Source organism: Pleurodeles waltl, chromosome 6 (assembly GCF_031143425.1).
Source record: "Pleurodeles waltl isolate 20211129_DDA chromosome 6, aPleWal1.hap1.20221129, whole genome shotgun sequence".
Lineage (NCBI taxonomy): Eukaryota > Metazoa > Chordata > Amphibia > Caudata > Salamandridae > Pleurodeles > Pleurodeles waltl.
This window is the reverse complement of record NC_090445.1, coordinates 761,705,893-761,733,701: the sequence shown is the minus strand read 5'-3', so window position 1 is coordinate 761,733,701 and position 27,809 is coordinate 761,705,893. Positions and strand designations below refer to the sequence as shown.

Genomic DNA, 27,809 nt, shown 5'->3' with positions numbered 1-27,809 from the left:
TGCCATTTGCCACACTTCTAAACATCCATTGGTCTGTGGTCACTGCAGACTATGCCCTTTGTGGTGTCATCCCCCGCCCACAGCCTTGAGACCAAAGAGCTTGAAAGCGTGAGTCACAAGAAGCACCACTTGGAAGGCAGACCTGCGTCCCACTAAATGAACCAGGTGGCACTTGGGCCCCTCATTCTTTGTTTGTTTCCCTTTTATAATACTGTAAAATACATATCATACCCTTTTTGACCATTTTATCTAAATGTGTCATGCGTCAAGAAGTGAAAAAAATAAGTGTCATCACTTAGTACGTGGGAGAATGTTATTTCTGCAAGAAAAGGGAACCATGGTGTAAAAAAAAAAAAAAAAGAGCTTCCTATACCAGTAATATTTCTTCCTCAATTACAATTATTTCCCATAGTTTCGAGTGAGCACCCAATCTCTCTGTGGCCCTTGATTTAGGGACGTGGTGGTGTCTTCCACCTCACAGAGTGAGGTTGAGCATGTGTCAGCAGTATTACTGTGCATAGTCATGACACAGCGGTATTCCTGTGCGTAGTCATGCTGAGCCTCATGTAAGTTAGGGTCACTCTCCCTTCCTTTGAAAGTGCCCGGGTGCCCCCCCCCCACCCCCAACCTGGCAGACAAAAGCGAACCTAAAGGCAGGCAGTGGCCACAGGTGATGGCCATGATGGATTTTCTTGGGGACCACCTTGTAAAATGTCATCACCAGACCTCGACCTAGAACAAGAGGGGGAATGCAGAAAAGGGATAAGTAGGAGGAAGTTAAAGATAGAGAAACAAGGAAAATTGGAGAGAAGATGGCCGAAAAAGAATCCACAAGAGTGAGAAAAAGAGACCGGAAGAATAGGGTGTTGTAAGTAAGGGGGCAAGAGCATCGGCTCCTAGGTGCCTACACTTGTGGGCATGTGTTTATTCATGTGTTTTACTGCTGAGGCTTGGGTGTCATCAGAACGTTCCCCTGAGCCGTGCACTTCAGTGAGGGTCAAAATAACTTCTCTGGCACTGATAAACCGTGTGCGCTTCCCCTTCTGCTCGACTCCCTGAGTAGGTGCGTAGATAGTATGTGCATGTTTCCCTGATTCAAAGCTTCAGTTGTAGCCCTCTGCGCCCTGTTTCACAACAGGCCTTTTACTGCCCTGGTGTGTTTTTCTGTAGCCTCCCCCCCTCAACTACACACCACTCGGTGCCTGGAATGGATATAAATAAATACAGGTATTCTATAACTTAAGAGTGCCTGTTTGTTATTTAGAAGTGCCAGTACTCTCTCATCAAAAGCATTGCACAAATTATGTCACTGCAGGTACTTTCCCTTTAAGGATAAAGAACTGCAAGTACTCAGTAACTGACAGTACCTGCCCATTTAGAGCGCCCTGACACACCTGCTTTGCTCCGCAGCCCCGCCCCTGACATGCGTTATTTTAATATGATCCGACCTCCAGTTGGTCACTATTTACTTTCGCCTGTTTGTTGCACAGTACCCTGATTGGCCCACCCCTTACAGACGCTTTAAAGAGATATGCATATAGTCTCCGAGAAAACTCTTCCTCCAACAGTGCAGCTCAGGCCTTTCTGCATAACACGGAGCACCGCTGCCTTTGTCTTGCAGATGAGCAGGAAAGGCCTAATAACAGAATAGACTCCCTTGAATGGAGGACCTGTAGACAGGTCAGCACTTAACCTGTTGTGACTGGCAAGTTTGCCCCTTTCGCCAATTAAGTAGAAGGCTAAACGAAGAAAACAATAGAAAAATGCATTGGCAAAGTCGCAAGACCTGCCCTTCTCCAGACTGCGATTTTTTTTCCATTTATTTACGTTTTTTTGCAAACATATGCGATGGGCATTAAGAATGTAAACATAATAAAAAGTGGAGATCCTGTCAGGCACGGTTGTCAAATTTGCAAAAAAAAAAAAAAAAAGGATAAAAGAACTGTCCAGGAATACGTTTAACAAAAATATGAAATCAAAGCAGAAATAAAAGTAGACGATGGCCTTACCAGCCTGGTGCGGAAGTAGGTAACATGTAAGACTTCTGAGCAATTGTGCACAAGCAGAATGCTGTGACTCGCCTTGCAGAGAGCCAATGGATGAAATGAGCTGCCCTGTTGCCTCATCCTGTATGCTGTGGAGGGGGGAAGCCCAAGGTGGAATAACATTTGAATGGGCGGACGATCGAAGAGCTGAAAATATATACATATGTGATCGATTTTATTTAAAACATAAGGTTGATGAGACAGCCAAACCCAGTGGCGTAACGCAAAATGATGATTCCCTGTAGACAGTGAAGAGGGGTCCCCCAGGACTACCATATCACCCAGATATACATTGGCTTTAGACTAAACAGCTCCTCTCTTGAAGGATGACGCCCCCTAAAGGGTTGGGATCCCCCCTGCGCTGCAAATCCTTAAGGGGCCTGTTTCACACCCCTGGCTAGACCTAAAATAAATCTCCTTTACTAAGAGAATGTGGGGAGGGCGATTTGACTACCTGTGGTGCTAAAAAAAATATATAAGCTTCTTTGTTATACCCTTAATTAGAGGTTAGGTCTGCAGCTGCTTAGTTGACCCGGTACTGTCCTCCGCTGGCTCTTCTGTGCATTTGTATTTTTATTGAAATATTATTTGCGCTTCCATAAGAGTTAGATCTATACCTCCCTGATAAACAGAGGCAGGGACTTTCCAGGCTCAGCTATGTGTTTATATACTGTTGAGCTATTATTTGAGAATAAATAAGATTTAGATGCCTACCTCCTCAGACCACTGCCTGCTGTGCCTCCCAGACACTACTCCTTGTTTGCCTCTCTGCTGCTGTGTTACTCGGGTTTAAACACGAGTTAGATACGCACCTCCCCAGTCCCGGGGGTACTCTATTGCCCAGCGAGTACTACTTGGTTGTATTTCTGTTGAGGTACTCATTTTTGAACCGGCAAGATCCTGTAAATTGTTTCTTTTTGTTTACAGGTATGATTGGTGCTGGTGAATTGTGGCTTGCAGGAGGTAGTCGTCATTTTGTCTCCCACAGCCACAAAGACAGCAGTTGCGATCGAGGCCACTGCCAGCAGTTTTCTTGTCTCTTGGCCCCAGTCCGTCCCATTAGCTGATCTGTCCTTCTTGACACAGTATGTCACTGTGCGGAGAAAGCCTAAGTTTGGAAATTGATGCAGGGCCTGCTATAAGAGCTGTCAAATATTAGGTGGTCACAAGAGTGCTCCGCTTGACCCCTTGAGCACAGCGCTAACTACATCATTCATCAAGTGCCCAGCTAAAGTGTGAGCAGAGAAAGCATTACCGTCTGCCTCCAGTCACGGCACGACACTGTGGTGACCAAGTGGCCGCATGAAAGATCTCAATTTGCAGCACACAGAATGGAGGAAACTTCTTTACAGTAAAAATGTTAATCTTTGATCATTTGGCAAGCTGGTCCAGACCTCTGTTTTTGTGTGTGCCATAAAATGCAGAATTTATTAAATAAATAAATATGTAGCTAGAAGGTGGTCTACCTAGCCAGAGCAGGAATATGACTAGGTGTGTAGGGACACTGTATTGGAGGCACTGATATATACTTGATTTTATGTATTCGATTGAAAATGTGGTTATGTTGTGCTGCTTGATTGAGGTACATGTTTCGGGCTTGAACTCCACCATCGTTTTGATTTCGGTATTCAAATCTGAATCCTTGTTGGGGAGGTGTTGTCTTGTTGACTACAGCTAGTTTTTTAAATTATTTCCCAGAGTATACTGTGGAACAGCCTTCCCATGGGAGGATACCCTAGAAGTCTTTGACGTTGTGCATATAATTTGCTGCCATTAATGAGTGACTGGATGAGTGAGGGATCACACTTAATAACGCACTGTCCGACACCAACCTAGATCTTAGGACCGAAACTCATTATGACAGTGGCATAAACATACTAATTGTTCATACAGTCTGGTAAGATCTGACTTATTTCCCTTGGACGTTTTATTTGGTTAAAGAAAGTGCATTCTCGATGGCATATCGAAAAGCACAGCGTCTCAAAATCAAAACATTAATTGCAGAAAAGCAGCACTGTCTGAGGTTTGCATTGTGAGACTTTTGACTGCACCTCGATCGAGCAAGAAGTGATAAACTATTCAGTCATGTTATTATACAGCTCATCGTAAGTTATGGAAAGCTTTGGTGCCGCCATTCTTTTAGCTCAGTAAACCTTTGCCACCTCTAGCAGTGAACTATTGCATGCATGTGGCACGGAGTTACATAAAGCGGTGTGCATGGTTCACTGATTCCGCTTTATGGAAATCGGTGGTGAACAAATGAATATATTTACACGCGCGTTCCTTTAGCCTACGATCTTTCAGGAAAATGATAGGCTGTATCGTGCATGGACATATATGTGTTGATGGTACAATATTCATGACATTTCAATAATATTTTTTTGTGCCTAGAAAAAACAGCGCGAATAAATGTGTGATTAGATCTCAACATTTGTAATTTTACTTCAAATAAAACGAAATCTTTCAAAGCCTGCAGTGAACATTTTGAAATGATTGCTTAACAGTACTCTGCGATAAGGGCTGATGGTTCCAGCTTCATAAACGCATATCCCTGAAAATCGATGGCAGATCTACTGTAATGAAAAGTGAGGATTTATTTCACTGGTTAATCATCCAATAATTGTACCCCCTAAAAATAGTTTTCACATTCATTTCCATTGCTTCCACAGTCTGTAACCAGACAACTGCCCTTTTCTTCATAGAGGAACATTACTCAGGTTGTAGTTGTTTCGCCATTACATTAGGACAGTGGATTCTGTCCTGTCCCTCAAAAGTATATGATCCGTCGTCTGCAGTTGCTTTCGAATATGGTTTCAAACACCTAACGGGGCTCCACTGGTTACCCCTTTTAGAATGTATTTCCCGAAAGGTGCTCTGCATCCGGCACAAGTTCTTTGACAACACACCGCCTTCTGATCCAAATGTTGATTTATCAGGTTGAAACCATCTTGAGTCTTAGGATCCTCCTCTGCTTGGTCATTTTAGGATTTGATGTGCTAGAAGTGTTGACTCTTCTTGCGGCCGAAAGCTGGTATTCTCCATCTGAAGTGCAGTCCAAACATTTTAAATCATCTTGCCTCCATAAGGCACTGAAAGCCGGGATGGTTACCACCTTCACTTCTCACTGATGGAGCATCTGACCTCTATTGTTTTTCGAACCAGTAGCACTGCAATACTTTGTTCTGGTTAAATTCAGAAAGGCGATTTATTCAGTCAACCAAAATCCTCAAAGTACGTTTTTCAAGTCAATATTTGGGTTCTGTTCTTGACAAATATAGTTTACAAGATATCAGTCTTTAAACTTGCTCTTTAGCACTCACTGCTGAAACCTGCGAGTAACATGTAACAAATTCGAATCCCAGGGCACCTGGTGCAGCAATTCATCAACAGATTTCCCTGAGATAGCTGCTTTTGTGTTCGGCATTAGAAAAAACTTGTCTTATACAGGACAACAAAATGTTAACATTACGACAGGAAGCCCCATATGAATAACAAGCTCATTTTGTTTCCCCCAGAACTCTGTTTCCTGTACATTACATCTACCTGTAGATTGTTCAGACCATTAACTGCAAGGTCCCTGAATACACACGTTCTAGAACATTTTTGCTCCTGAGTACTCAACTTTGGAACACTCTACGCCCAGATCCGAGGAACCAACCAACCTAGTCTGACAGGCGAGAATACCAGCTTCTTAATAGCCATTTCTCCTCCTGGTTCAGCACTACTTGGGTCATCTTCCCCTTCCCAGAGGGACATGGATCCTCCCAAAATAAGGTCAAGGATATCTGAAGCCCAGCTCTGTATCCTAGGTCCTTTTACAGGTATCAACCAGGTGGACTACATTTCTGTAAACACACAACCACAGTCAAGCAATTGATAAATAGTATGATTAAGGTCCCCCACGCCCCCAGCCTTCCACTGGCTGCTGCAGTTGGTGTATCCGAATTTGGGATTTGTCGTTTTCGGTCGCGTTCACCTCGTCCAGTGAGGTGAGGTTAAGTGCATGTATACAGAGTGCTTTTGACTAATGGTTGTGTCCTTTGAAGAACATATTGAGACTTCTCCCATACCCCTCGTACCAACGGATGTTTTGCCTTTAGTTAAAGGCACATGTCTGCCATGATGGCCATTCATTCATTCATGGGCTTGAAAGAAAATAAGCTTTGCCGCTTTAAGGTGCGTGGCTTCTGGCACTAGCGGTGTGGCATAGTGCAAATGCTTAAATTCACACACATCGAAGATTCTTCGCTTTGATTCAGAATGTAAACACCAAGTGGCTTCATGTTTGTCGTTGATATCCTTTAATTTTTCCATGTGTTATTTTAATGCTGTAGCCCACAAGCTTAATCAAATTCACCACGCAAATGCACAAGGCATCGCCTACAGGCATTTGACTCCTGGCTGTTTCAATGGGTGTCTTCTTTCAAATGCATATTCTTCCTTAAATTATTTACCCGGTAAACATGCTTTGCATTTTGAGGGGGAGATCTGTGCAGTAAAATGTTGTGGCGTTTTGAGTGTGAGGATTAAAAAGTTTAACATGAATCGGTTTTCTGGAAAAAAGCGTGGCGGTTATTTCAGGGCGGGGATTGGGCAGAGGACGTTACAGACCTGATGTTCACTTTCCCCTTTTTCGGTGCCACTTGTGGAAACACCCAAGCTCAGTGTCTGCCCATCAACATGGCCCCGCCAGTGCCAGCTGTTACTCTGTCACCTCGCCATGATCCTTTCCCTGAGACATTGTCTTGCCAATGAAACACTTTAGATAAATTAATAATTGACATAATGGTGCTTTGAAGGCCTAATGGTAATGCCCACTCTAGTTAAAAAAAAAAATAAAAAAAAAAGTGCACTTGATATTTTTATAGCAATTTTTTTCTCTGACTGGTCTCTCTAAAGGGCATGTATAAGTCTAGACAAAAACCTATTGCCCGCTATGACTAAGGTCTCAATTCTGACATCATTTATTACTCTGTGTGGCAGGTACACCGATGGGCTGTTTGATAGAAGAAGGGGGATGGGCCTAGCAATCCATGTCGGACTTTTTCTTTAAGTCTGTGTCCCGCTTGTATTCCTCAGATCCCTTTTTCAGTGGCCGAGATGAGCTGACAAAATGTTCAAATGTTCTGAGGGTGCAAACTGTAGAGCCCTGGTAGGCCACGCCTACCTTCACACTGGTCAAATCTCTCGACCCCCATTGGGCCACGTGGTGTTAGACAGCAGTTTTGGACTTATAACAGTAAAATGATTGATGCACTTGTTGTGGATCTCTGACCGAGAGTGACGATATCACACCTCTATTAAATGCATCTCGAGTGCCCTGAATGCATTTTATTGCAAATTCTATTTTCTGGGTAAGCAGTGCACTCCCACAAAGTCCATTAAGGTATCTACAAATTCAGTGACGCCACTACATTTTTTACATTGTTTGAAGTGGTTTAGTTTTTTAAATATTTATGTAGATTTTTTTGTACAGCGTGCCAGTGGCCGTTATGGCAACCTGGAGCTTGGATAACCACTGAAAAAATGCTGACATATATTTAAAGCTTAAAGAGCCTGTAAGTTATTAGCTGTATTTTTTATTTTAAATTTGATAGATTGTATTAAATACCGTGCTCCACAAGTGTGGACATCACCACCTTCCCTCTTTTGGTTTCCTCTGACTTCACTTAGACTGCAGAAAAAAAGCTTTGTCAAAGCCAGTAAGCTCATGCCTACAAAGACTATTGGCTTTGTCAATGTTTTCTAGCCATGTTGCACAGCAGCAAGACTGTTGAGGAGCATCGCTAAAAGCTAGGAAAAGAAGCGCTATGATACAGCTAGGCCTGGCAATGTCATAGTGCTTTTTTACGTATCTGTGATTTGGGGGGGGGGGGAGGCAACCAACAATACGGGAGGACGGGGCAAGAAGCAACAAGGAAAGGGGCAGTAACAGGCAAGCAAAGACATGGAAGGTAGAGGGCAGGACTGGCAAGCAAAGATTTGGGGGAAGAGTGAAGCAACAATGACGGGGAACAAGGAACAATGACAAGGGATGCACAGAAAACAGGGGAAGTAAGTATGCTTCTCTATCTTGCTTTAATTTTAACAGCAGCAGTCAAGAACTACAACTCCCAAAAGGCTTAGAATAAAGAAGCCAATGGGAGCGAGAAACGTAAGTAAAACTGCACCAATCAGAACCATGGAAGCTACGTATCCCTGAAGCTTGACTGCGACCAGCCCTCTTTCTTGATGCGAGAAGGCTAAAAATTAGGAGAAAACAATGGTAAAATGACCAAGACTATGGCAACTGCTAAAGACAAAGAACAAAAGTCCTGGATCAGGTCCAAACATAAACGCAGTGAGGAAGATATCCGGTAGGGAGAAACGGAGCTGCATCGGAGTGGATCCGGTCGTCTAGGCGATATGTTGCTGCTTGGCAAAACCACCTTCTGATCAGGTAGAGGCTGGAGTTGGAGCAGAGATTGCTGCAGGGAGGGAAGACAAGAGAAAAAATCAGACGCATCTCCTTGTTGAGGCGGGATAATACTCGCCTCCGTGTCTTTAATAAATTTAAGACTTTCTGTCATAAATTACTAGGAAAATCTACATTTTATGTCAAGAACGGAGGCTCATATTATGCTATTTTAAAGCATATTAATCACTATTGAAGTAGCAGTATGAACTGGTTTACAGTAAAACGTCCTGAAAACATTATCATTGGACCAATCAGCGGATCTCAGAATGTCCTCTAACCTGGATCCAACCCAAAAGGCCTTGGAAGCCATGCCCCCTCTAACTGAGTGAGCTCCAAATATGGAGGTATCGATCCCTGCCAGGGACATAACCCAACGCACCCATCTGGCTAGAGTCGCAGCAGACACGGGATTGTGTGGTTTACGGAAAGAAATTAACAATTGGGAAACAGAGGACTTTCTGAGATTAGCTGTACGTTCCTCGTAACACTTAAGACATTGTCCTACACATAGCTTAGGTTGATAGGGAAAATATGGGTAAAAAACTGTACGTAAATTAGTTTTAGTACGTTTTGTAATGGAAAATAGTACCCCCGTAGGGGCGAACTGTCGGGAGGTAATGTCTAGTGCTCTAACATCTGATAAACGTTTAATGGACACTAAACAAAGCAGCATAGTAAGTTTTGCTGAAAGCATTTTTAAAGATAAATCAGCATTATCCTGCCAAGAGAGAAACAAATTCAAAACAACATTCACATCCCATAACCTTGAATATTTAGGTAGAGGAGGAATTTAAAATTGTACTCCCTTTAACAATCGGCAAATAAGAGGGTGTTCACCCACCGGTTTTCCGTTGACATAGGTGTGATGCATGGAAATAGCAGACCTATATAGGTTAATTGTCCTATAAGACTTACCTTCGCTAGCTTGTGCAGCCAAAAAGTTAATTACATAATTTACATCTGTTGAAACGTGATCAAGGTCCCTTGCCATGCACCAGCTAGACCAAAGAGACCAGGCGGAAGAATATGCCTTCCTGGTGCCGGGAGCCCAGGCTCTGTTGATGAAGTCAGTAGCTTCATCAGAAATTGGGATGGTAGATGGGGAAGGCCCGATACTTTCCAGCCTGAAAGGACGAGAGTTTTGTTGAGAACCAAGGGATGAGGGTTCCCTAAAGGGTCTAGGAGAAGGGAGGGAAAGGAGGGGAGCAAAACGGGAAAATCGATTGCCAATTCTAGGAGAGGAGGAAACCAAATTTGGGATTGCCAAAATGGTACCACCAAGACCAGGGTTGCCTTCTGACGCCTGACCTGGGCCAGAACTCTGGAGATCATAATAAAGGGAGGGAAAGCATAGTTGACCGTCTGTGACCAATCCTGCAGAAACGCATCGGAGGCCAATGCTGAAGGATCCGGACGCCAACTGAAAAAGTGGGGAAGATGGGCGTTGAGGCGAGAGGCGAAAAGGTCGATACTGAAGGGGCCCCATTTGTGAAGGATAGACTTGAAGACTGAGGGATGAAGTCTCCAATCGCTGTAGTCTCTGAGGAAACGAGAATGCCAGTCCGCTGTTTGGTTGAGGGAGCCGGGGAGATATTCTGCCGTGAGGGAAATCCCGTTGTCTAAACAATATCCCCAAAGGCTTTTTGCCAGGTCTGCTAACGGCTTTGATCTGGTGCCTCCTAGATGGTTTATGTATCGGACAGCCGAAACATTGTCCATACGGAGGAGGATGGTACACTGAACCCTGCCTTTTGCCAGACTCTTTATTGCAAAGGAACCTGCAAGCATCTCTAAATAGTTGATGTGCAATCTGGACTCCGTTAGTGACCATGTACCGCCAGTCGAGATTGGTCCACAGCGGGCGCCCCAACCCGTCAGGCTTGCATCGGACTCTAACACAAGATCTGGGGCTGACGGAAAGATTTTTCTGCCATTCCAGGCGTCTAAATGGTCTATCCACCATTGGAGTTCTAGGCGAGATTCTTGATCTAGAACAATCAGGTCCGAATAGGCTAGGCCTTTCTTGAGGTGACAAATTTTTAATCTTTGGAGGGCTCGATAGTGCAAGGGGCCGGGGAATATGGCCTGAATCGAAAAGGACAAGAGGCCCACAATCCTGGCCAAAGATCTCAGCGAGATATGGGTGTTTCGAAGGGTTCTTTGGATTTCCGATTTGATAGAATTTACTTTTTGTAAGGGAAGGTGAAGAGAGGAAGAAGAGGAGTCTATTTCGAATCCTAGGAACTGAAGTCTCTGAGAAGGGACCATGCTTGATTTTTCTTCGTTGACCAGAAAACCCAATTGGGAGAGAAGAGAACGAGTTAATTGTAGATGGGAGAGCAGGGACTCGCGATTCTGATGCAGGATAAGGATATCGTTGAGATAAATCAGCAGTCTGATGCCCAAAGCTCTGAGATGCGCCGTTACTGGCTTCATCAGCTTTGTGAAGCACCATGGTGCTGACGACAGACCGAACGGAAGGGAAGAAAAATGGTAAGTTTGCTCGAGCCAACGAAACTGAAGATACTTCCGGTGGTCCTGATGAATGGGAACCGAAAGGTACGCATCCTGAAGGTCTAGACGTACCATGAAATCTAGAGGGAGGAGTATATCCCGTAAATGGAGAATTGTTTCCATCTTGAAATGTCGATATACGACAAACTGGTTGAACAATTTTAGATTTATGACTGGCCTGAATTTTTTGTTCTTCTTTTGAACCAAGAATAGTGAACTGAGGAAACCGGAAGGATCTGACGTCGAAATTTGAATGGCGTTTTTGGAGAGGAGAGAATTCACTTCCTCTGAGATGAGAAGAGACATTTCTTTTGAAAAAATCAGCGGGGGAAAAATAAACCTGGCGAGGTTGGGAATAAAATTCTATTTGATAACCCTGAACTGTATTCAGAACCCATGGATCGGAAGTTAAAGAGCGCCAATTTTGAATGAAGTAGCTTAGCCTTCCCCTTGCGTTTTGTTGGCTCTGAAACCGCGTTGTCCACGGCCTCTGTAGCCCCTGCCTCTTTGAGGGTAAAACTGGGGTTTGTAGGCTTGGTATCCGTAATTGGAGTATGCATATGAGGAGCCTCTGGTTCCCTGAGGGTGAGTGAAACGGCCGGTAGAGCGGCTCCTGCCTGTACCGGCCCTGGCGAAAACCCGTTGGTTAAACACCTTTTTGATATTTTGCTGTGCTTTATCTATTGAGGATAAGGTAGCCACAAACTTTCCAAGGTCTTTAACAAATGAGTCCCCGAAGAGATGACCCCCAGCTTTCACACCAGGATCCATGGAAGCCAGATTGGATAACTTGGGATCCAATTTGAGTAGAAGCCCCTTTCTTCTCTCATGAGTAATGGCCGCGTTGGCATTGCCTAACAAGCAAAAAGCCCTTTGGGTCCAGAGAGAAAGTTCGGAGGGGTCGATGTCGGTATTTTCTGTTTTGGCTGTTTCCGCCAAGTCCAAAATACGAGCCAACGGACCCACTAAGTCCAGTAGTTTATCCTGGCAATTTGACCAGGCCTTGTCTACCCCTTTGCGGGGGTCTTTGCCAAATTTTGAGAAAAAGGTTAAGAGAGATTCATCAATTGCAGGGGTTGTTGTAATATTAGAAGAGAGGGAAGGTCTGGGACATTCTGATTGCATTTTAGCTCTCGTCTGCTTGTCCAGGGGAAGCCTTAACCTGGACGTTATGTATTGACCCACATGGGCCGCGGGAGTCCACTCTGTGGAATTGGGATGGTGGAGATAGGAAGGGTCAAACATGGGGTTACCCTCTGAGTCTAGAACAATTTTTGCGGAAAAGGGGGTTGAAACATCCAATTTAGGCTTTTTAGGAGGGGAAGCTTGAGAGAGAGAACCCCACACATCGGAATCATCGTCCCCATCATCCATATCGCCGACATCATCGTCGGTATCCGAAATATGTGAAATTACAATTTGTTTTGGCGCTGGTACAGTATTTTTTGTCTTGGACTTACGTTTACCAGATACTTGTTCAACATTCCCCTCCTGAGAAGGAGGCCCGGGAGGCATTTCATCCTCAGTCATGGGTGAAGAGACTTCACCAGTCAGTAAAGCGCCATCATTTTGTCGTGACAAATCCTTGTTTTTTCTCTTTCTGCTATCCGCAGAATGGGCCATGAAGGATTTGTAGAACATGTTCTGAACAGAACTCTCAATATTTTTTGACATTTTGGACATAGTGGCTGCCATAGCCTTTGTCATAGCCTCATTAACAAAGGCTCCAGAATCTTTATTGCCTGAAATCTCAGAAAAGGGGTTTTGACCTTCCATACTGACTAAAACCACCAGGGGGCGAAAAGGTAGCACAAAATGTAGTAGGCGAGGCAAAAAACCTGAGAGGAAACAGTTAATACTGTGGGCAGGTTGCAAATATCAATAAACACGCCCTAGGAGGCGTGGTCGACTGCCTAGCACCGAAGGAAAAAGAGAGACCGGAGAGTTGGGAAACCTCGCGGACGAGGTATGGGGCTGTTTACGATGGCCCGTACCCTCGGGCGTCGAAAAAATAGCAGAACGCGGCCGGCCGAGCAGGAGAGAAGCCGCCGGGGACGCAGGTGAGGAAAAACGGACGCGTTCAATACGAACGCGGCCGTTAGAACGTTCGCGCCATCAACGCTGCCTGGCACACGCGCAAGCGCTCAGCCACCTAAATTCGAGGTGCACAAGCCGACAGGAACCAAATGACAGAAAATACAGTAACGACGAACGCGCAGGCTTGAATACCACCAAAGCAAATACAATACATATAATATAAGGATTAAGCGTAGGAAAGAAAAGGTGTATGACTTATCTTGACTGCGAGCAGCAAGAAAGAGGACTGGTCGCAGTCAAGCTTCAGGGATACGTAGCTTCCATGGTTCTGATTGGTGCAGTTTTACTTACGTTTCTCGCTCCCATTGGCTTCTTTATTCTAAGCCTTTTGGGAGTTGTAGTTCTTGACTGCTGCTGTTAAAATTAAAGCAAGATAGAGAAGCATAATATGAGCCTCCGTTCTTGACATAAAATTCTTCTGGGCTTATTCTATTGCATTATTTTTAGTTTATCTGTGCCATCACAGACAATGGCCAACAATATGAATTGCTTTGCTCAAGGAGCACAGAATAATAGATGCCTTCCCCAGCACACCTCCACAGCAGTCTGTGGTTAACTGGGACATAAAAGAGTAAATCAGAAGGTAAAATCTTTCACTGGGATGAACCTGGTTGTTGTATCTGACTTGTGCTCCATCGCGGTCAGTTTGAAATTGTGCCTAGGTCCTGATTTAACACAACCATAGACTATCATTCACACCTCGCACTTTATGGCGCTACCCTACTTAAAACTTTCAAAAAATCATATCTCCAGTTCCCCTTATGAGATATTTGTTATTTCAGAATTTTTTGTAAATTCAATTTTATTCTATTTTTCTCATTTGGTTTGGTATTTTTTATTGTTTGATACTTTGAGTTTATTATTGTTTCTGTACTGCACATATACTTTACATATTTGCATTGCAATGTAATGACTTGGAGGGTTCACCCTGACCAGGGTTGTGATTATTCCTTGAAGCCCAACCTATCCAAAATAATAATCCAATTTCTTACATACACCAAGCCCTTTTCTTCATGAGTGCATTGTTTGACTTTAAATCGCCAGAACTAAGCTGAGGATGGCAAATTCTCTGCAGAGCTGCCTTGAGCAGTGTTATGCTCAGAACTTACAGGGTATAGTGCCATTTATTATTAGCCCTTCTTCAGGGAGGAGCATGCAAGGAAATGCTCCAACTTTCTATGTACCTGGAATTGCATCTTATGGCTGTATGGGAACTGATATGCAGGAGTACATGTGTGTAAGAGTGTTGTATGATACGCAGAGGTTATAGGATTTGTTCCAAGTACATTGATTATGTGCAGTGCATGCATTATGAGTATCTGCATGTAATGTGTGCATGATGTCTGTGGGTGCAAACGAGCATAGCTTGGGAAATTATATGAACCACCAATACCATCAGATCCCCACCTTCAGGCAGATATAGCTTGGCTATGGGACTCGAGTTACTGGAGAACCAGAATATCATGCTGGCCTTCCACAGGGGAATCACCTGCAGAGTTGTTTTGCAGAGGGTGGTGAAACCACTGTCATCAGGCGATATGAATTTATTTTAAATTTCACCTCTGGGACAAGTGGACCATAGAAGGAGTAATCTGTTCTTCCTGGTGTCATCTCTCAAGGGGTGAGTCTATAGTAGTAATCACCTGGGCTATAAAAGTGAAGCCTATGCAGAGGTAATCTCTTGGAGTTTAGGAGTAAGTGCTGAAAAAGCAAGAATGATTCTCAGTGTTTCGCCTGTACAGGAGAAAATTTGTAGTATAGTCTACCGAGTGAGAAAATTAGGCTTCTTGGATGAATCTGTATTAGTATGGTCGCTAAGATTAACCATATAGAGGTATATAGTATTACATGAATGTATCAGTAAGTGGTGCGGTGGACAGCGTAGATGAATGCTTATCACAAGACATGGTACATAGACGTTTGTGGGAAATATGCCAGTGCTCAGTTATAAATATGCCTACTAGTGCTGCACAGTGTATTTTAATTTTGTATGTAAGGAGATGTATTTCAAAAGTGATAGCATGCAGAGGACAGGTGTGCCATTACAAGAAAATGTATCAGAATCTAAAGTTGGCATCGATTTGTACGTCTTTTTCTGTTAGTGAATTTATAGTAGAGCCTGGGCTGCACTCACACAGACAATAGATGCACAGAGGAGACAGATACAAGGGAATCATGTGGCTAGAGAGCATAACCGGACTATTGCTTATCCACTGCAGTGTATTCTGGTGTTCCTAAGGTAGTGTGTGTGGTTACAGCATAATGCAAAGTCTGCATGTTCTATCACATCTTTGTCTTTTTAGGTTGAGTATAGCAAGGCGCAAGTGCTGCTTTTCCGACGTGTTAGGATGTATCTGGGCTTTTTTACCACGCCCACAGCACGCCCATCACTATCTCTTGTTCATGGGCTTGCCCTTCAAAAATCCTTTATTTTCATTGGTAAATGCTTTACATTTGTCCCTCCTTGGGTGGGTTTAGTTACCGCCTTGGACATCGCCCCTGTTGCATGGCTAATTACACTATGCCGATACATTTGACTACGAGCGAACTTCTTTTTCCCTTTGTGTGCTTCTTCACGCTGATGCCATGGCTCTTTGAATCGGCTCGCTTATGTGAAACTGTATTACTTTTCATTTTCAATTTATGTGGCAAGAAAAGTCTGGTTATGAGTTTACAACGTTAATAGCTCTTACTCTAAAAAATGCAAGACCCATTGCATTGCAAATGTTTGTTTTGTTTGTGTGGTCTACTGATGGGGGTCTCTGAATAGTATGAGTTATATAAATAAATACCAATATATAGATTGTAGCCGCAATCCCAGTGCAAGTTTCTGATAGGGAAGGTGTGTCGGTCCCATGTGTTTGCAGGCGACAGGCTGCAATGAACCCTGTACCAACCACATCCTCTCTTCTGTCTCCCCCACTGTCAGCACCACCTGAAGTTTGTGCATTTGTCTTGTCTTGGTTATGATCGTGAAAGTCTTGTGATTTGAAAGATTGTTCATCTTGTCATTATAACAACGTTGCAGGGCTGGGAAATATTTGATGTTCAAAGATAGGGCACTCTCTTATGGTTTTAAATATTTCAAGACTATACCGTCAGATTTGCTTTATAAACCCTATTACTTTTGCACCGCTTTCTTTATCAAAATGTGCCATTGGCCCCTCTTTTTTAAAATCTGTCCCCCCCCTCCCCACTAGCCACCACTGGAGATGTGTCATGTTGAAAGCTCCAACGTTTCTTCCTTATGAAGTGGACACAATGTAATTTAGGAGTTGAAGCTTTTGAATTGGGATAATATTGTCGACTACTGCTGTTCCAGCTCTTCAAGAGAGCCAAAATATAATTCCTATGTTTTGCATAAGTAGGGGAAACGGCTCTGGAGGATTAACTACCAGCGAACTATAGTGTTGAAATGTTGTGTGTAACCAATTCACCCATAAGCAGTTTAGTCTCAAGTGGGTACATTTTGATATTAGGCATGGGAAGAAGGTGCGTCTGAGCTATAGGGATCTGAAAAATTGCTGTTTCTGGAGGCCGATCTTTGTTTGGAGGTCTGCGAATGATCAGGTGGTGGCTTATGTCAGTATGTATTGAACATGGTGATGCCAATGGCATCCAACCCCATGAAAGCTGGGACAGATTGGGCTTGCATCTAGTGGTCTTCAGGGCATCTCTTAAACATCGACCAGTATGGTGGCAGCAGGTGGTAGATCACAGGTGTAGTCCTCCCATATTGGAAATGTATTGGGTGTGTGTCTCCATGGACCAGAGTTCAGTTGTGTAGGTGGGGGTTGAGCAAACCGGAACCCCCCGTCATTGACAACTGTAAACTGGGAGGCTCATTAATAGGCTTGCACGTAGGCCATGCCCAGGCATCCATCAAACGGGGATTTGATGCATTTGTTTATCACCATCCTTGGTGATTCACTGTTCCAGACAAGACCCTCATAGAAGCAAGTCAGATGAAAAAGTTGCAGGGGATCTTAAAGGGATAGTACTTGAGTATTTTTAGGAGTGTCGGGAGGGATACCATTTTAATTAATGTGACTTGTCGTAACATAGATAGTGGAAGAAGGGACCAAAATGTAAGCTATCCTTGTTGACCATGCAGTCAGGGCACCATGTTTCCCTGACAGCTTTGGGTTTTGCCTCTTGACACACAAGTTCCCAACTAAGTGGGGCCTTCAGTCTCTTTTGTAAGGCTCGAAGCCAAGTCTATCTGTGCTTATCTCTCTGAGCTGCATATACCACTGATTTGGACTGGCTGGCTTTTAGACCAGAAAAATCGATGTATATGCGTAGTATTTGAAGTGCATGTGGACCAGACTATGCCTGATTCAGAGGGTAGACAGAGAGATCATCTGTGTATAGAAAACTCTCTCTTTAGTTGCCTCTGTCCACTCAAATCCCTCAGCACTTCACTACAACCACTCACCAGCATTTTTATGGTCGGACGAAAAGAAGTGGGTACAGAGAGCAACCTTCTAGCATTCCTCTTTCTACGGGGTTTTGCAGTATGCTATTAATCCATACCTTCGCAGTGAGTTTTAATGTAAAGCCTTCAAACATAGCTGGTGAAATAAGGCTGAAGATCATCTTAGTGAGGATGGAGTAGAGGAATTCCCAATCAGTTGAATCAAGGGCATTCTCGAAATCCACCATGAGCAGAGCCAGAAGGGCATCAAGGGGGTATGCCAGTCCACTGTGAATTCGGATGTTATGTCTGGCAAATCTGTTTTGCGTGAAGCCACTTTTATCCAGATGTATCATTGTGCCTACCACATGTACCAAGACGTTCTCAGGGGCCTTAGCTAGAATTTTAACTTCCACATTTATGAGTGAGATAGTTCAACATGATGCACAGGATTCAGGTAGTGGTGACCAGCGCTGTGTATTATTGTAATGTCTTCATTTCGGAGATTGGGTGGTAGTAGTCCCTCATTTGCAGGGCTTCGAACATTGCCTAAAGATGTGGAAGGATCATATCAGCAAGGTATTTAAAGAATTCCCATGGGAATCCACTAGGAGTACTTGTGGTCTGTAGACGGATAAGTGCCTCTCCCAGTTTCGTGGTGCTCTTAGGTTCACCAGTTCATCCACAGCTGTAAAGCGCCAAATAGGCAGGCCCCAGTGAGCGGGGATCTTCCACTTTGTACAAGGAAAGATAGAAAGTCAGGAGGGTCTGAGAAGCATCCAGTGGTCACTTGCGGCACAACCGTTAGAATTTGTCGTATACAAGCTTACTTGCTTTGTTGCCTCCATTGGTAGACACAGCCTTGATTCACCAAAGTGGACGTCAACACTTTGTTTAGGAGAGACTGTCGTAGGAGGGTTTTGTTATAGTCTGTATCTATAGCTGCAGTTAACTTGAAGTGAGACACTGCAATTTGAGCGAAAGACGCAGAGATTCAGTTTATGCAACCATCTTGAGTCAGCACCTCTGACTTATGTCTAGTAGTGCTGCTTATAAAGTCATTACAGATTGTGGCCTTAAAAAGCTCCCAGAATTTCTGTTGGACCCATATTGGCTTTGAAGTAGTGCTCAAAATCGGTTAGCTGTTGCACTGAGAACTCAGCATAAGTCAGCCATCAGGCACTAAGTCTCCATACTGTCTGTTGTTCCCACCATCCAAATTCAGTATCAATATTATAGAAGAGTGGTTAGAAGGATCTCTTACTCACGGGTGACTGTTAATATCCTGCCCAAGGTGACAGAGCAGCATCACTAAGGTAGTTTATTTTAGTAAAAAAGTTGAGGGCCCCAGAAAAGAACTTAATCTGTCCTCCACATGGGTGTGATAGGTTCCAGGCACCTCCCTAGCTCAGTGATCTAGTGAAGTTGGCTGGGAGGACAGGGGTCTTGTGTGAATGCATAGGAATGTTGGATCTGTTGAACCGGTGGTTGAGTTTTTGGTTGAAGTTGCTATCAAACAAACAACTTGAAGTGGTTTGTGCCAGTTTCTTGAGCAATGTTGTTGAATGCAGGGGAATGTGTGGCGGGGGGGGAGGGATTGAGAGAGAGAGATTACTATTCACAAGATATGAGATTTCCCCGAACCAGTCATGGGGAAACTCCCCTGTGTTTCCAGGAGTTGGAAGAATGAGCGAAGCGTAAACAATATAGCTACACCCCTTAACCCTCTCTTGAATCAGTTATGTATAACTGTGTACAACCAATTGACATTTGTTCCCCTTTAAGTAGGTCTTCTGTAGATGGGTGATGTCAGGGATGTGCCTTTTAGCTGCCTTAAGCACTACCTCTGTTTAATCTAGTCTAGTAGATCGGTCACGGTCTATGTGAGGAACCTGAGGGTGTATGGTTGTGTGGCTTCAGTGCTTTCAGCCATGATCAAGAACATGATCTAGTGACCTGTTTGTGCCTGTAACAAGAAGAACAAAATAAACAGACTGTAAAAAACGAACAAGTAAACCAACTTCAACGATCAAGAACATGATCTAGTGACCCTTTTGGCCATGTCTGTGCCTGTAACAAGAAGAACAAAATAAACTGTAAAAAACAAACAAGTAAACCAACTTAAACTTTTCCACGCTCCCCCACAGCATACTTCAGAATGTTAAGCATCTGTCGGTCAGGTTTGAGTACCCAGGTGAGGCGACAACTATTACATAGAGTGTGTCAACACTATAAATAAAAAAAAAACAAGCCCAACGTGGTCTGTCATTGCCATTCCATTGAAGACTACCCTATCAGGGCCAATCAACTCCCCACTCAAAATTATGCAGGGGCAGTCACTTGTGGCATACCTCTCACAATTCTATAGGGGAAGTCACTTGTGGTGTACCTCCAAGCCCCGAAAAGGAGGGAATTTCCAAGTGCACAGCCTTTGCATGGATCATGCTGAAGTGGAAAGTTGCCGCCACTCACCAAGCCTCCACAGTGACCCAGGAGTCTGTGCGAGGGGGGCAGGTGCTGGACCGAGACCACCCCACCCGTTTGTTTTGAGACTCTTTGATTGTTTACTCTGGTGATGCTTCTCCTTGAGCTACACATCTGTTGGGTCCTTTGGTGGTATGGTCCCTGGACACTCAACGAATTAGCAGGAAAGTGCTTCCTCTCCTCTGCCAAGTCTCACACTGTCTCCAAGGAGTTGAAGAACAAGGGCTTGCCTTTGAAGATGATGTTTAGCCTTGTAGGGTTTAGCAGCACATAGTTGATTAGGTCTCTTGCGTTTGCTATAAGTGGTTGGTGTAGTCTGGGAAAAGGAAGATACAGAAGGATTCATGAGCCTTACCCTTGCTCTCAATTATCCTATAATTCTGAACTAATTTATATCACTTGCCTTTAAATATGTAGTGCCCTACGGTGTAGTGGACTGGAGGTAGTGCGGTATCCTGTGTCGGAGCCCGTGGAAGATAATTACAGTGCAAAAGGCCTTACATAGCAGTCTCTGTTCTGCAAGATTCTTAGGGAGCTGGAAGTGGCGAGACTGGTGTCGTTCAAGGAGTAGGAGAAGGCGCTTTGGAATATAAACCTCATGTTTTCCATGTAGTTTCTTAGGACTGGTGGAACCTGGGGACTTTGCAGTGTTTTTGGACTGTCCGTGTTCTTTGATATGTACCCGGCGTCACTTCTTTAGGCTTTTTTTTTTTTTTTTCATTTTGTTTCGGAGGAAAGCAAAGAGTAACGTCTGCTGTTGTAGTGTAGCGCCATAAACCAATGGTCCATCTCAGTGTTGTCGCGTTGTAAGTCTAGCAAATGGGTGCTGTCTTGGGCGAGTTTGAGTTGGTAATTGACGTGCTTTATCACATTATTGACCTGGAGCTCTAAGCATAATTCACTGTCAAAGTGACTAATTGTCACAATGAGCCTTTGTCATAATGATTCACTGACACAGTAACAGCTGCGTAGTTAGAACTGAGACACAAAGCCCGTCCTTCTTCTAATTACCAAGACATAGTAAGTGATCGACTGAGTGATAGACAATGTCTAGGAGCGGCACATACCTCCAGTAAGGCTTTGGGGCACATTGAAGCCCAGGAACGAGACCCAGAAAGGAAAGCTAGCATACTGCAATTTCATTTCCAGAAAGACCTGGGTAAAATTAAAGAACTCTTTTCCGAGTGTAACGTGCCATGGCTCTGCCCTAAGAGCAGTGATTACTTCGAGTCGTTGGTTGCAGGTGGTGGCGAAGAGACTTATTTTTCATCATCAGATTTTGGCCCAAGAGAGAGAAAGGTAAAAAGCAGCAAAGCAGCATGGATGAAAAGGAACCTTCAAGAATGAGACATAGAGATTCTTGGCTGTGGAAGAAAGAGGCACGATGAAGAATTAAGACTAGGCTGCATTGGTACTAGGCATCCCCACCACCTCCAGGCTCTTTTGGAAAACTTCGGGCCTTTGCACTCATTTATTTTATTCTACTTCTTTTAAAAAAATAAGTCGTGACTACGAGAGAGCTAGTGCATTCCATGTTTTACTCTACCCTTGAGCTAGCTGTGCAACCAAGAGGGGCTATTGGCGAACTAGGTGCTTCAGGGGTGAGAAGACCAGTATGTAAGAGCAGGTGCTATCTGGATACAAATAAGTAATTCAGAGGAATACTATTTCGGTCACTGGTAGTTTTGAAAGGCCAGGTTCAGACTGGCGAATCCCCATGTTTTAGCAGGGATGCAGTCTTATGCTGCTGAGCAAGTGGCGTCGAATTAGAGGTTTGGAGGAGCACTCCAGCAGCAAAACAATGTTTTTTCTGGAGCACTGAAGATCTTTGCACAGTTTTACTGACGAGATAAACTGATATCCATATATTATGATCCAATCTCTCTGTTATGATATATGCTGATAATTGTGGGCATACAAAATGCTTTTTTGGATCGGATGGCCAAATTATTTTAGAAAGTAGGTGATCAGCCCAAAGCTTGCTGTTACTTTGCAGTTCATTTAGCAGGTACCGGGCCGACCATGTGCTCCCACAAAACCAGAACTTTTCATATAATTTGCCTTCACGCTGGCAGTGCTGGCTTCACCCTTGGAGTTAAAGAAGCATCTAGACCGTCTGGTCAGTCATTCATAGATGAATGAGTTCCATTAAATAATGACATAGAATTAAATAGACTCCAGTGGTGTCCTCAGTGATGGCTGGTAATTTGAGCGTGGGCCAGCAGGCCACATACATACATACACACACTCATCCATCTATATGCACACGCACTCACATTCATACATTGTCAACCACACACATATACACTCACAAGCACATATACACTCATACACCCATTCACAGCACGCATGCACTAAAACACACACCCCCACACATGCATGCATGATACTAAACATTAAAAATAATAATAATAATACTAGGCTACATCAGTGATCTTAGGTTGTGGAAAGAAAACCTCTGAGTTTCCTAGAGAGTTAAGACTGCTGCTTCCTCTTATTGGTTGGCATGTCATCCAGTGGGAGGAGGCGACATTCCCTTTCTCATCACAGAGTGGGATGAGGTCAGTGAGAGTTGCTGATCCCACTGCACTCTGTGACGAGGTGCCACTGATTGACACTATTCCCTGAGCACTTCAGGTCTTAAAACTAAACTGCCCAGGTCCAAGGCTATCTGAGGCACGCACCCCTCAGAGAGAACCTCGAAGAGCTTTGCAGTGCTAACCTTTGTTCAGTCTGACAAACACTCTTTGTCTGCAAAAAGGTGGTTAAAGTGAAAACGGGACAATGAACATCGGGGAATGCTAAATGTAAACAGAAGCACTGACTACTGCATAGATGGGTGCAAAATGTGTTTCTACCCAGCCAGCAAAGTTTTGCAAAGTTCATGATTTTTGCCATTCATGAGGATTGCTAAAGTTCCCGGATTCCTTCTGCTGTTCAAAGGTTTCTGTGCATTGCAAGAGAACTTTTGCTGAAATCAAGCTCAGCTGGAATATGCATGCAAACATTTTCTTTGCAACTTTTCCAGGTTTTCTTTACTCAACGACAGTTGTTCACAAAGCTTTTTGTGCAAGTTTACCTTTTGATATTTTCTGTAAACACTTTTTAATGATAGACTGTGCAGGAGAAAAACATCATGATCCTCATCCTGAAGTGACCTGGAATTGCAGTCCGTAAAATAACCAGAGGGAGATGGTTACCACACCTTATGATAATAGTTTGGGACGCATGACAAAATGGCATGTGGTTTTGGTGACATTTGTGCAGTGAAAAGCCCTAGGTCGATGTGCAATTTGGCTCAGTCCATAAGCCAAAAAAATGTCCTTCCCTGTTAGCTAAACAAATAGCTAAAAAGTAGCCCACATTTGCAAACCAGGGATGTTTTGAACAGGTAAATCAACAGTAAAAAAAAAAAAACGACCCACCAAAACATAAAACACTCCCACACATAGCCAAAAAAACTGCCCCACTTACTGACCTGTAAAACCAGACCTTCTCCCAGATTGCCATTTAAGCCAGTCCGACCCTGAGGAAGTATTTCAGGTGTAGCGAGCAGACGGTGCCTTAAGAGCTGGAGGGTATAAATAAAGCTAAATTGGAGTCCACATCGCCCATCCAGTATTCATCCTTAAGACACTATTGTGCTTTATATTCTATTGTAACCAACTTAAATTGAACTTCTCACTGGAAACTAATGCAGAGCACTGGTAATCAAAGTAATAATCTTGTTACTTATTTTAGGCTATGGTATTTATTTTTCGCTCCCATACTTTTGATTTGGAGCAAGAAAGAAGGAGGAAGGGAATTAAAGTAAAGACAGAGGGGAAAAAACAGAGATGAAAAGAAACCTTTAAAATAGAGAGGGGGAAGTATCGAGTGGTGTAGGGAAGAGGCCCGAGGTGGAGTTATTACTAGATATTTTTGGTATTCGGAAACGGGTGCTGGTTGGGCCTCTGAACCTTGTATTCTTTTTCTGTTGTTTAAACAAATTAAGCTCTCCTCAAGATGCAGGCGAAACCGGTCTTGGGTTGCTTGTGTTCCGATTCAGGGAGGACCTGGTCTGGTGGGTCAGGCTGACTATTCCCTTTGGAGCAGGATCAAGGCTGAGTTGCACATGGCTGGGTACAAACGGAGGTGGTCTGTAAAATTGCAATGGTCTTGGATGCGCCCTACCATAATTACCAGTGGTTGAGATTACTTCAAGTATTCCCTCCGCCACCTTTTTCTATAATCCAGACTACGTGAAAACCGCATACACACAGATGCAAGGCTTTAACTCGGTCTCAGCGTCCATTTTGTGTTAAGATCTTAAAAAGTATATTCAAAAGACCAGCAGTTTTTTTTCCTGTCGTCGTGGAATAGTAGTTTGATTTAAAACAAGTTATTGACTCAAATGGCGAGTGCCAAATATTAGATATAGACTTGGGCCTTATTTGTAGGACGTGTCATCCCTTAATCAGAAAACCTTAAAAAAAAAAAAAATAAGGGCCAATTCTGGGTTTTAGGTTTAGTAATTATGATGTATGCGTTCGATTGAAATTAAAACACATTGTGTATATAGGTAGAAGGTCTAAATGTACAGCATGAATTTTTTACGACATTACGAAATGTAATGGCTTGGAAAATGTGCCATTATTGTATTAGGACGATTAGACTGTTGAGAAGACAGAGAGCGAAGATAACAGAATTCCATGCAACAGTTTATCATTCTCATTGTGATGTTGTGGTGTTTATTTAAATTGGCGGCTGTGGACGTGCAGATTCCTCGAGCCACAGGGCCTTTCCTATTATTTGCGACGCTTCCCGTGCGCGTGGCCTGTAATTACCCGTCGCAGGGGCTTGAATGGGCGCCGCGCCCAGGGTTTCCTCCTGAGGAGGGTGTCACCCTGCTGTACAGATTAGGTCGTCTTCTTCTAATCGGGCACGTGGCCTCGGCAGCGTCCAGACAACGGCGCGGGGACGGTGATTGTGTACTAGGGCCCTCTCAATATGTAAAACGACAAATTGCGCCTAAGTGGCCTGGAGATGAGAAGATGGCTTTACTTATTCCGCGAGTTGCGCGCGCTTTTTTTCTGACTCCATTAGATAAAGTACATGTCGCCCGCATTCAGTCCCTTTTAAATTGGCAGTACGGGTGCCTTGGGGGCCCTCGGCCCATAAATAAAACGGTTGTTAGGCCAGCTATGTACAAGGCATACTGCAGCGCGCTACTGGAGGCAGAACTTCGTGGCTGTTAATCTATTTAAACGGCTGTTTTTTAATTTTGCTGAAACCGGCCGCAGGGGTTTTATGTGCGTGAGGATATACACATATGTATTGAAAAAAAAATATGCCGTACGCTTCCCAAGTTGTTATGTCATGCAGTTGCAGGGTCGCACCAGAGGTTTGACACAAGTGTTTATTTCAGGAACTCCGCTTCTGAAATATACCCTTTGTTCCCTTACACTAGTTACACTTTTATTTAAAAAAATTACCAACCTTCTTAAAATTTAATGTATGAGTTTTGTTCTACTTATAACAATTAAGTACATGTTATTTTTTGTATTTGAGGCATTTATCTATCATCTTTCTCCCCCGCCATGGAAACTGTGTTTTAATTTGAAATATGAGGTGCTGGAGTGTTACAGAGTATGCTGTTTTAAGGTTGCCAAAATTATACTTGGATTTCATTAATTCTTAGGCGGAAAGATGTTGATGCTCAGGGACGGACAACAGGGAAGGGAGCAAAGTGAAATTGCAGCAAGGAAGTATCTGATACCAATATCAGGTATGCTCAAGTGAAGAAATATCACGTTTTAAAATTAGAACCACCCCCAAAAGACCAGTGTGAGAAATGTTGATTAATTCATTAGAATCACAGTATTGAATTTGTAGAGCATACTAATCACTTAAATGTATTTTCTTCTCTCACACAGGCATACATCGTACTCCCTCCCCTCTTCAGCCGCCTACATATCCTTCCTTGTTATCTTTGCAGTTTTAGATAGATCAGCAAAACTCACTTCCTGTCCTCCTCAAACATCACTTCCTGTTTCAGGTGTTGCATGCAGCTCACAATATAGAGTCCATGAGAAAGGGCTTTCAAAAATGTTAATAAAAAGGTGGAATGTCGATTTGATTGTAATTTTCCAAGCGATGAAAACATCTTTTGGATTCAGAAATTCAGGAGAACTCAGAGCATATGTAGCAGTTTAAGTGTGTATATATATATATATATATATATATATATATATATATATATATATATATATATATGGATATATAGATATATATATATATATATATATATATATCTATATATATATCCTTTCAAAAAAGCCATGAGTACTTTGCCCAAAATCATAATTACATTTTGTTACACATAGTCTGAATGCCCGTTATAAATAGGAAGGCATCTGGAGCCAAATCTGTTTGTGATGAAGTAAAAGGGTGGCAACTTTTGTAGATGTGTATAAACTTCACCAGGGCAACCTTAACTCCCACAGGATGGAAGATGAAATGCCAGGCTCGTTTTTATTATTATTATTTTTTAAAGCAGGGGTGCTGATATTAGACAGGAGTTGTGGGTTGCAGGAGTAGGGGGCAACGACTGAGTGTCAACTCTCCCAGAAACTTACATCTTCACCCATGCTCTGCTAGCCTCAGGAGCAGCCATTTGTTCTTTTGACTTCAAATCCAGCTTGAAAGCGTAACCGATAGCTAAAAAGGGTACTGTAAGGGCCTGGAAGCGAAGGGCCCTTTTTCGGTGACTTTTTGTGATTTTTAGTGATTTTGACATACCTAAATACCATCATTGCTTTCTGCATCACGAGAAGAAAGGTGGTGCTGTATTTTAAGACGAACTTGAATTAACCTACACATGTTTATTTATATACATCCGACCTTTAGCTAAGTTTCCTTCTCAGAGAAATATTTGGCCTTAATGAAATGTCACACGACAGGAAATCAATAAGTCCAGGTGGGTTAAATCTGAGCGCAGGGCAGTGCAGCTCAAAAGGCTACAATTAGCCTAGCGCTGTTAAAAGTCCTCGGAGGACACCTCGTACCCCAAGCTCAGTAAATGTGTCCTGTTAAGTCTGATTTGGCTGTCACTGCCAGTGGAATCACTGCTGCACAGGGCGAGAAGCAGAGGAGACAATCCTTAGTTCAGCTGTAAGTGATAAATGAGGGCAGAAGAGGCCATTCATCTCCTGCTAGGCAAGTGGACATGAACACTGAAGCAGTTTTGCGGAAGACATGTCAGCAAATGTGATCATTTTGTTGCCTGTCAAGAGGATAGAGCGCTCGTCCTTTGAGAGTGTCACGGGGGAGCACCGAGGCTGCTGTGACAGCTTGGAGCTGGGCGTTTACTTTTTTTTGGAAGGATTGCGCTGTTAGGTCGCTGTTAGGTGATTGAAATTGAGAAAGGAAAAGTGTTAAGCCAGCACAACAATTCGTTTTTTGCTTCCAATGTGTTACTTAAGCATTAGGATCCTTTGCTGAAGACGTTAACCGCTGTTAACTGTAGCCCTCCCCAAATTCTGGGCCTGACCCCAAGGTGAGGATGCATTATGAGGGATTAACATATGTTAATTCCCCACAGAATGGTGGCAAAAACACTATTAAAGTACTCAGATGCCTAATCTCACTCAACACAGGCGGACAGATGATTCCTTGTCTCCTATATTCCCCTGCTCCACACCCTCTCAGAACGTAAACCTCAAGCCATTCTACTCAGTGCTGGCATTCAAAGCAGTTTAAATGGCTGAGCTAATCACTGTCTTCCATAAAGTGTGCAAACTGTGTTTAAGAAAAG

The 27,809-nt window shown here is 43.4% G+C and overlaps 1 protein-coding gene across 7 annotated transcripts in view; it reads left to right on the top strand.

Annotated features, from left to right (window-relative positions):
• The window catches only part of VTI1A (vesicle transport through interaction with t-SNAREs 1A), a 1,055,694-nt gene that overhangs the window by 949,145 nt on the left and 78,740 nt on the right, over positions 1 to 27,809 (top strand). The window contains exon 8 of one of the 7 annotated variants that reach the window (XM_069239383.1): positions 25,695 to 25,782. The exons of 5 other annotated variants lie outside the window; for them this stretch is intronic. In XM_069239383.1, coding sequence (XP_069095484.1) covers positions 25,695 to 25,746 — 52 coding nt within the window. In that variant the 3' untranslated portion in view covers positions 25,747 to 25,782. Of the gene's footprint in view, positions 1 to 25,694; positions 25,783 to 27,809 lie in introns of those variants that run through there. One more of the 7 variants, XM_069239382.1, reaches the window with a different exon arrangement.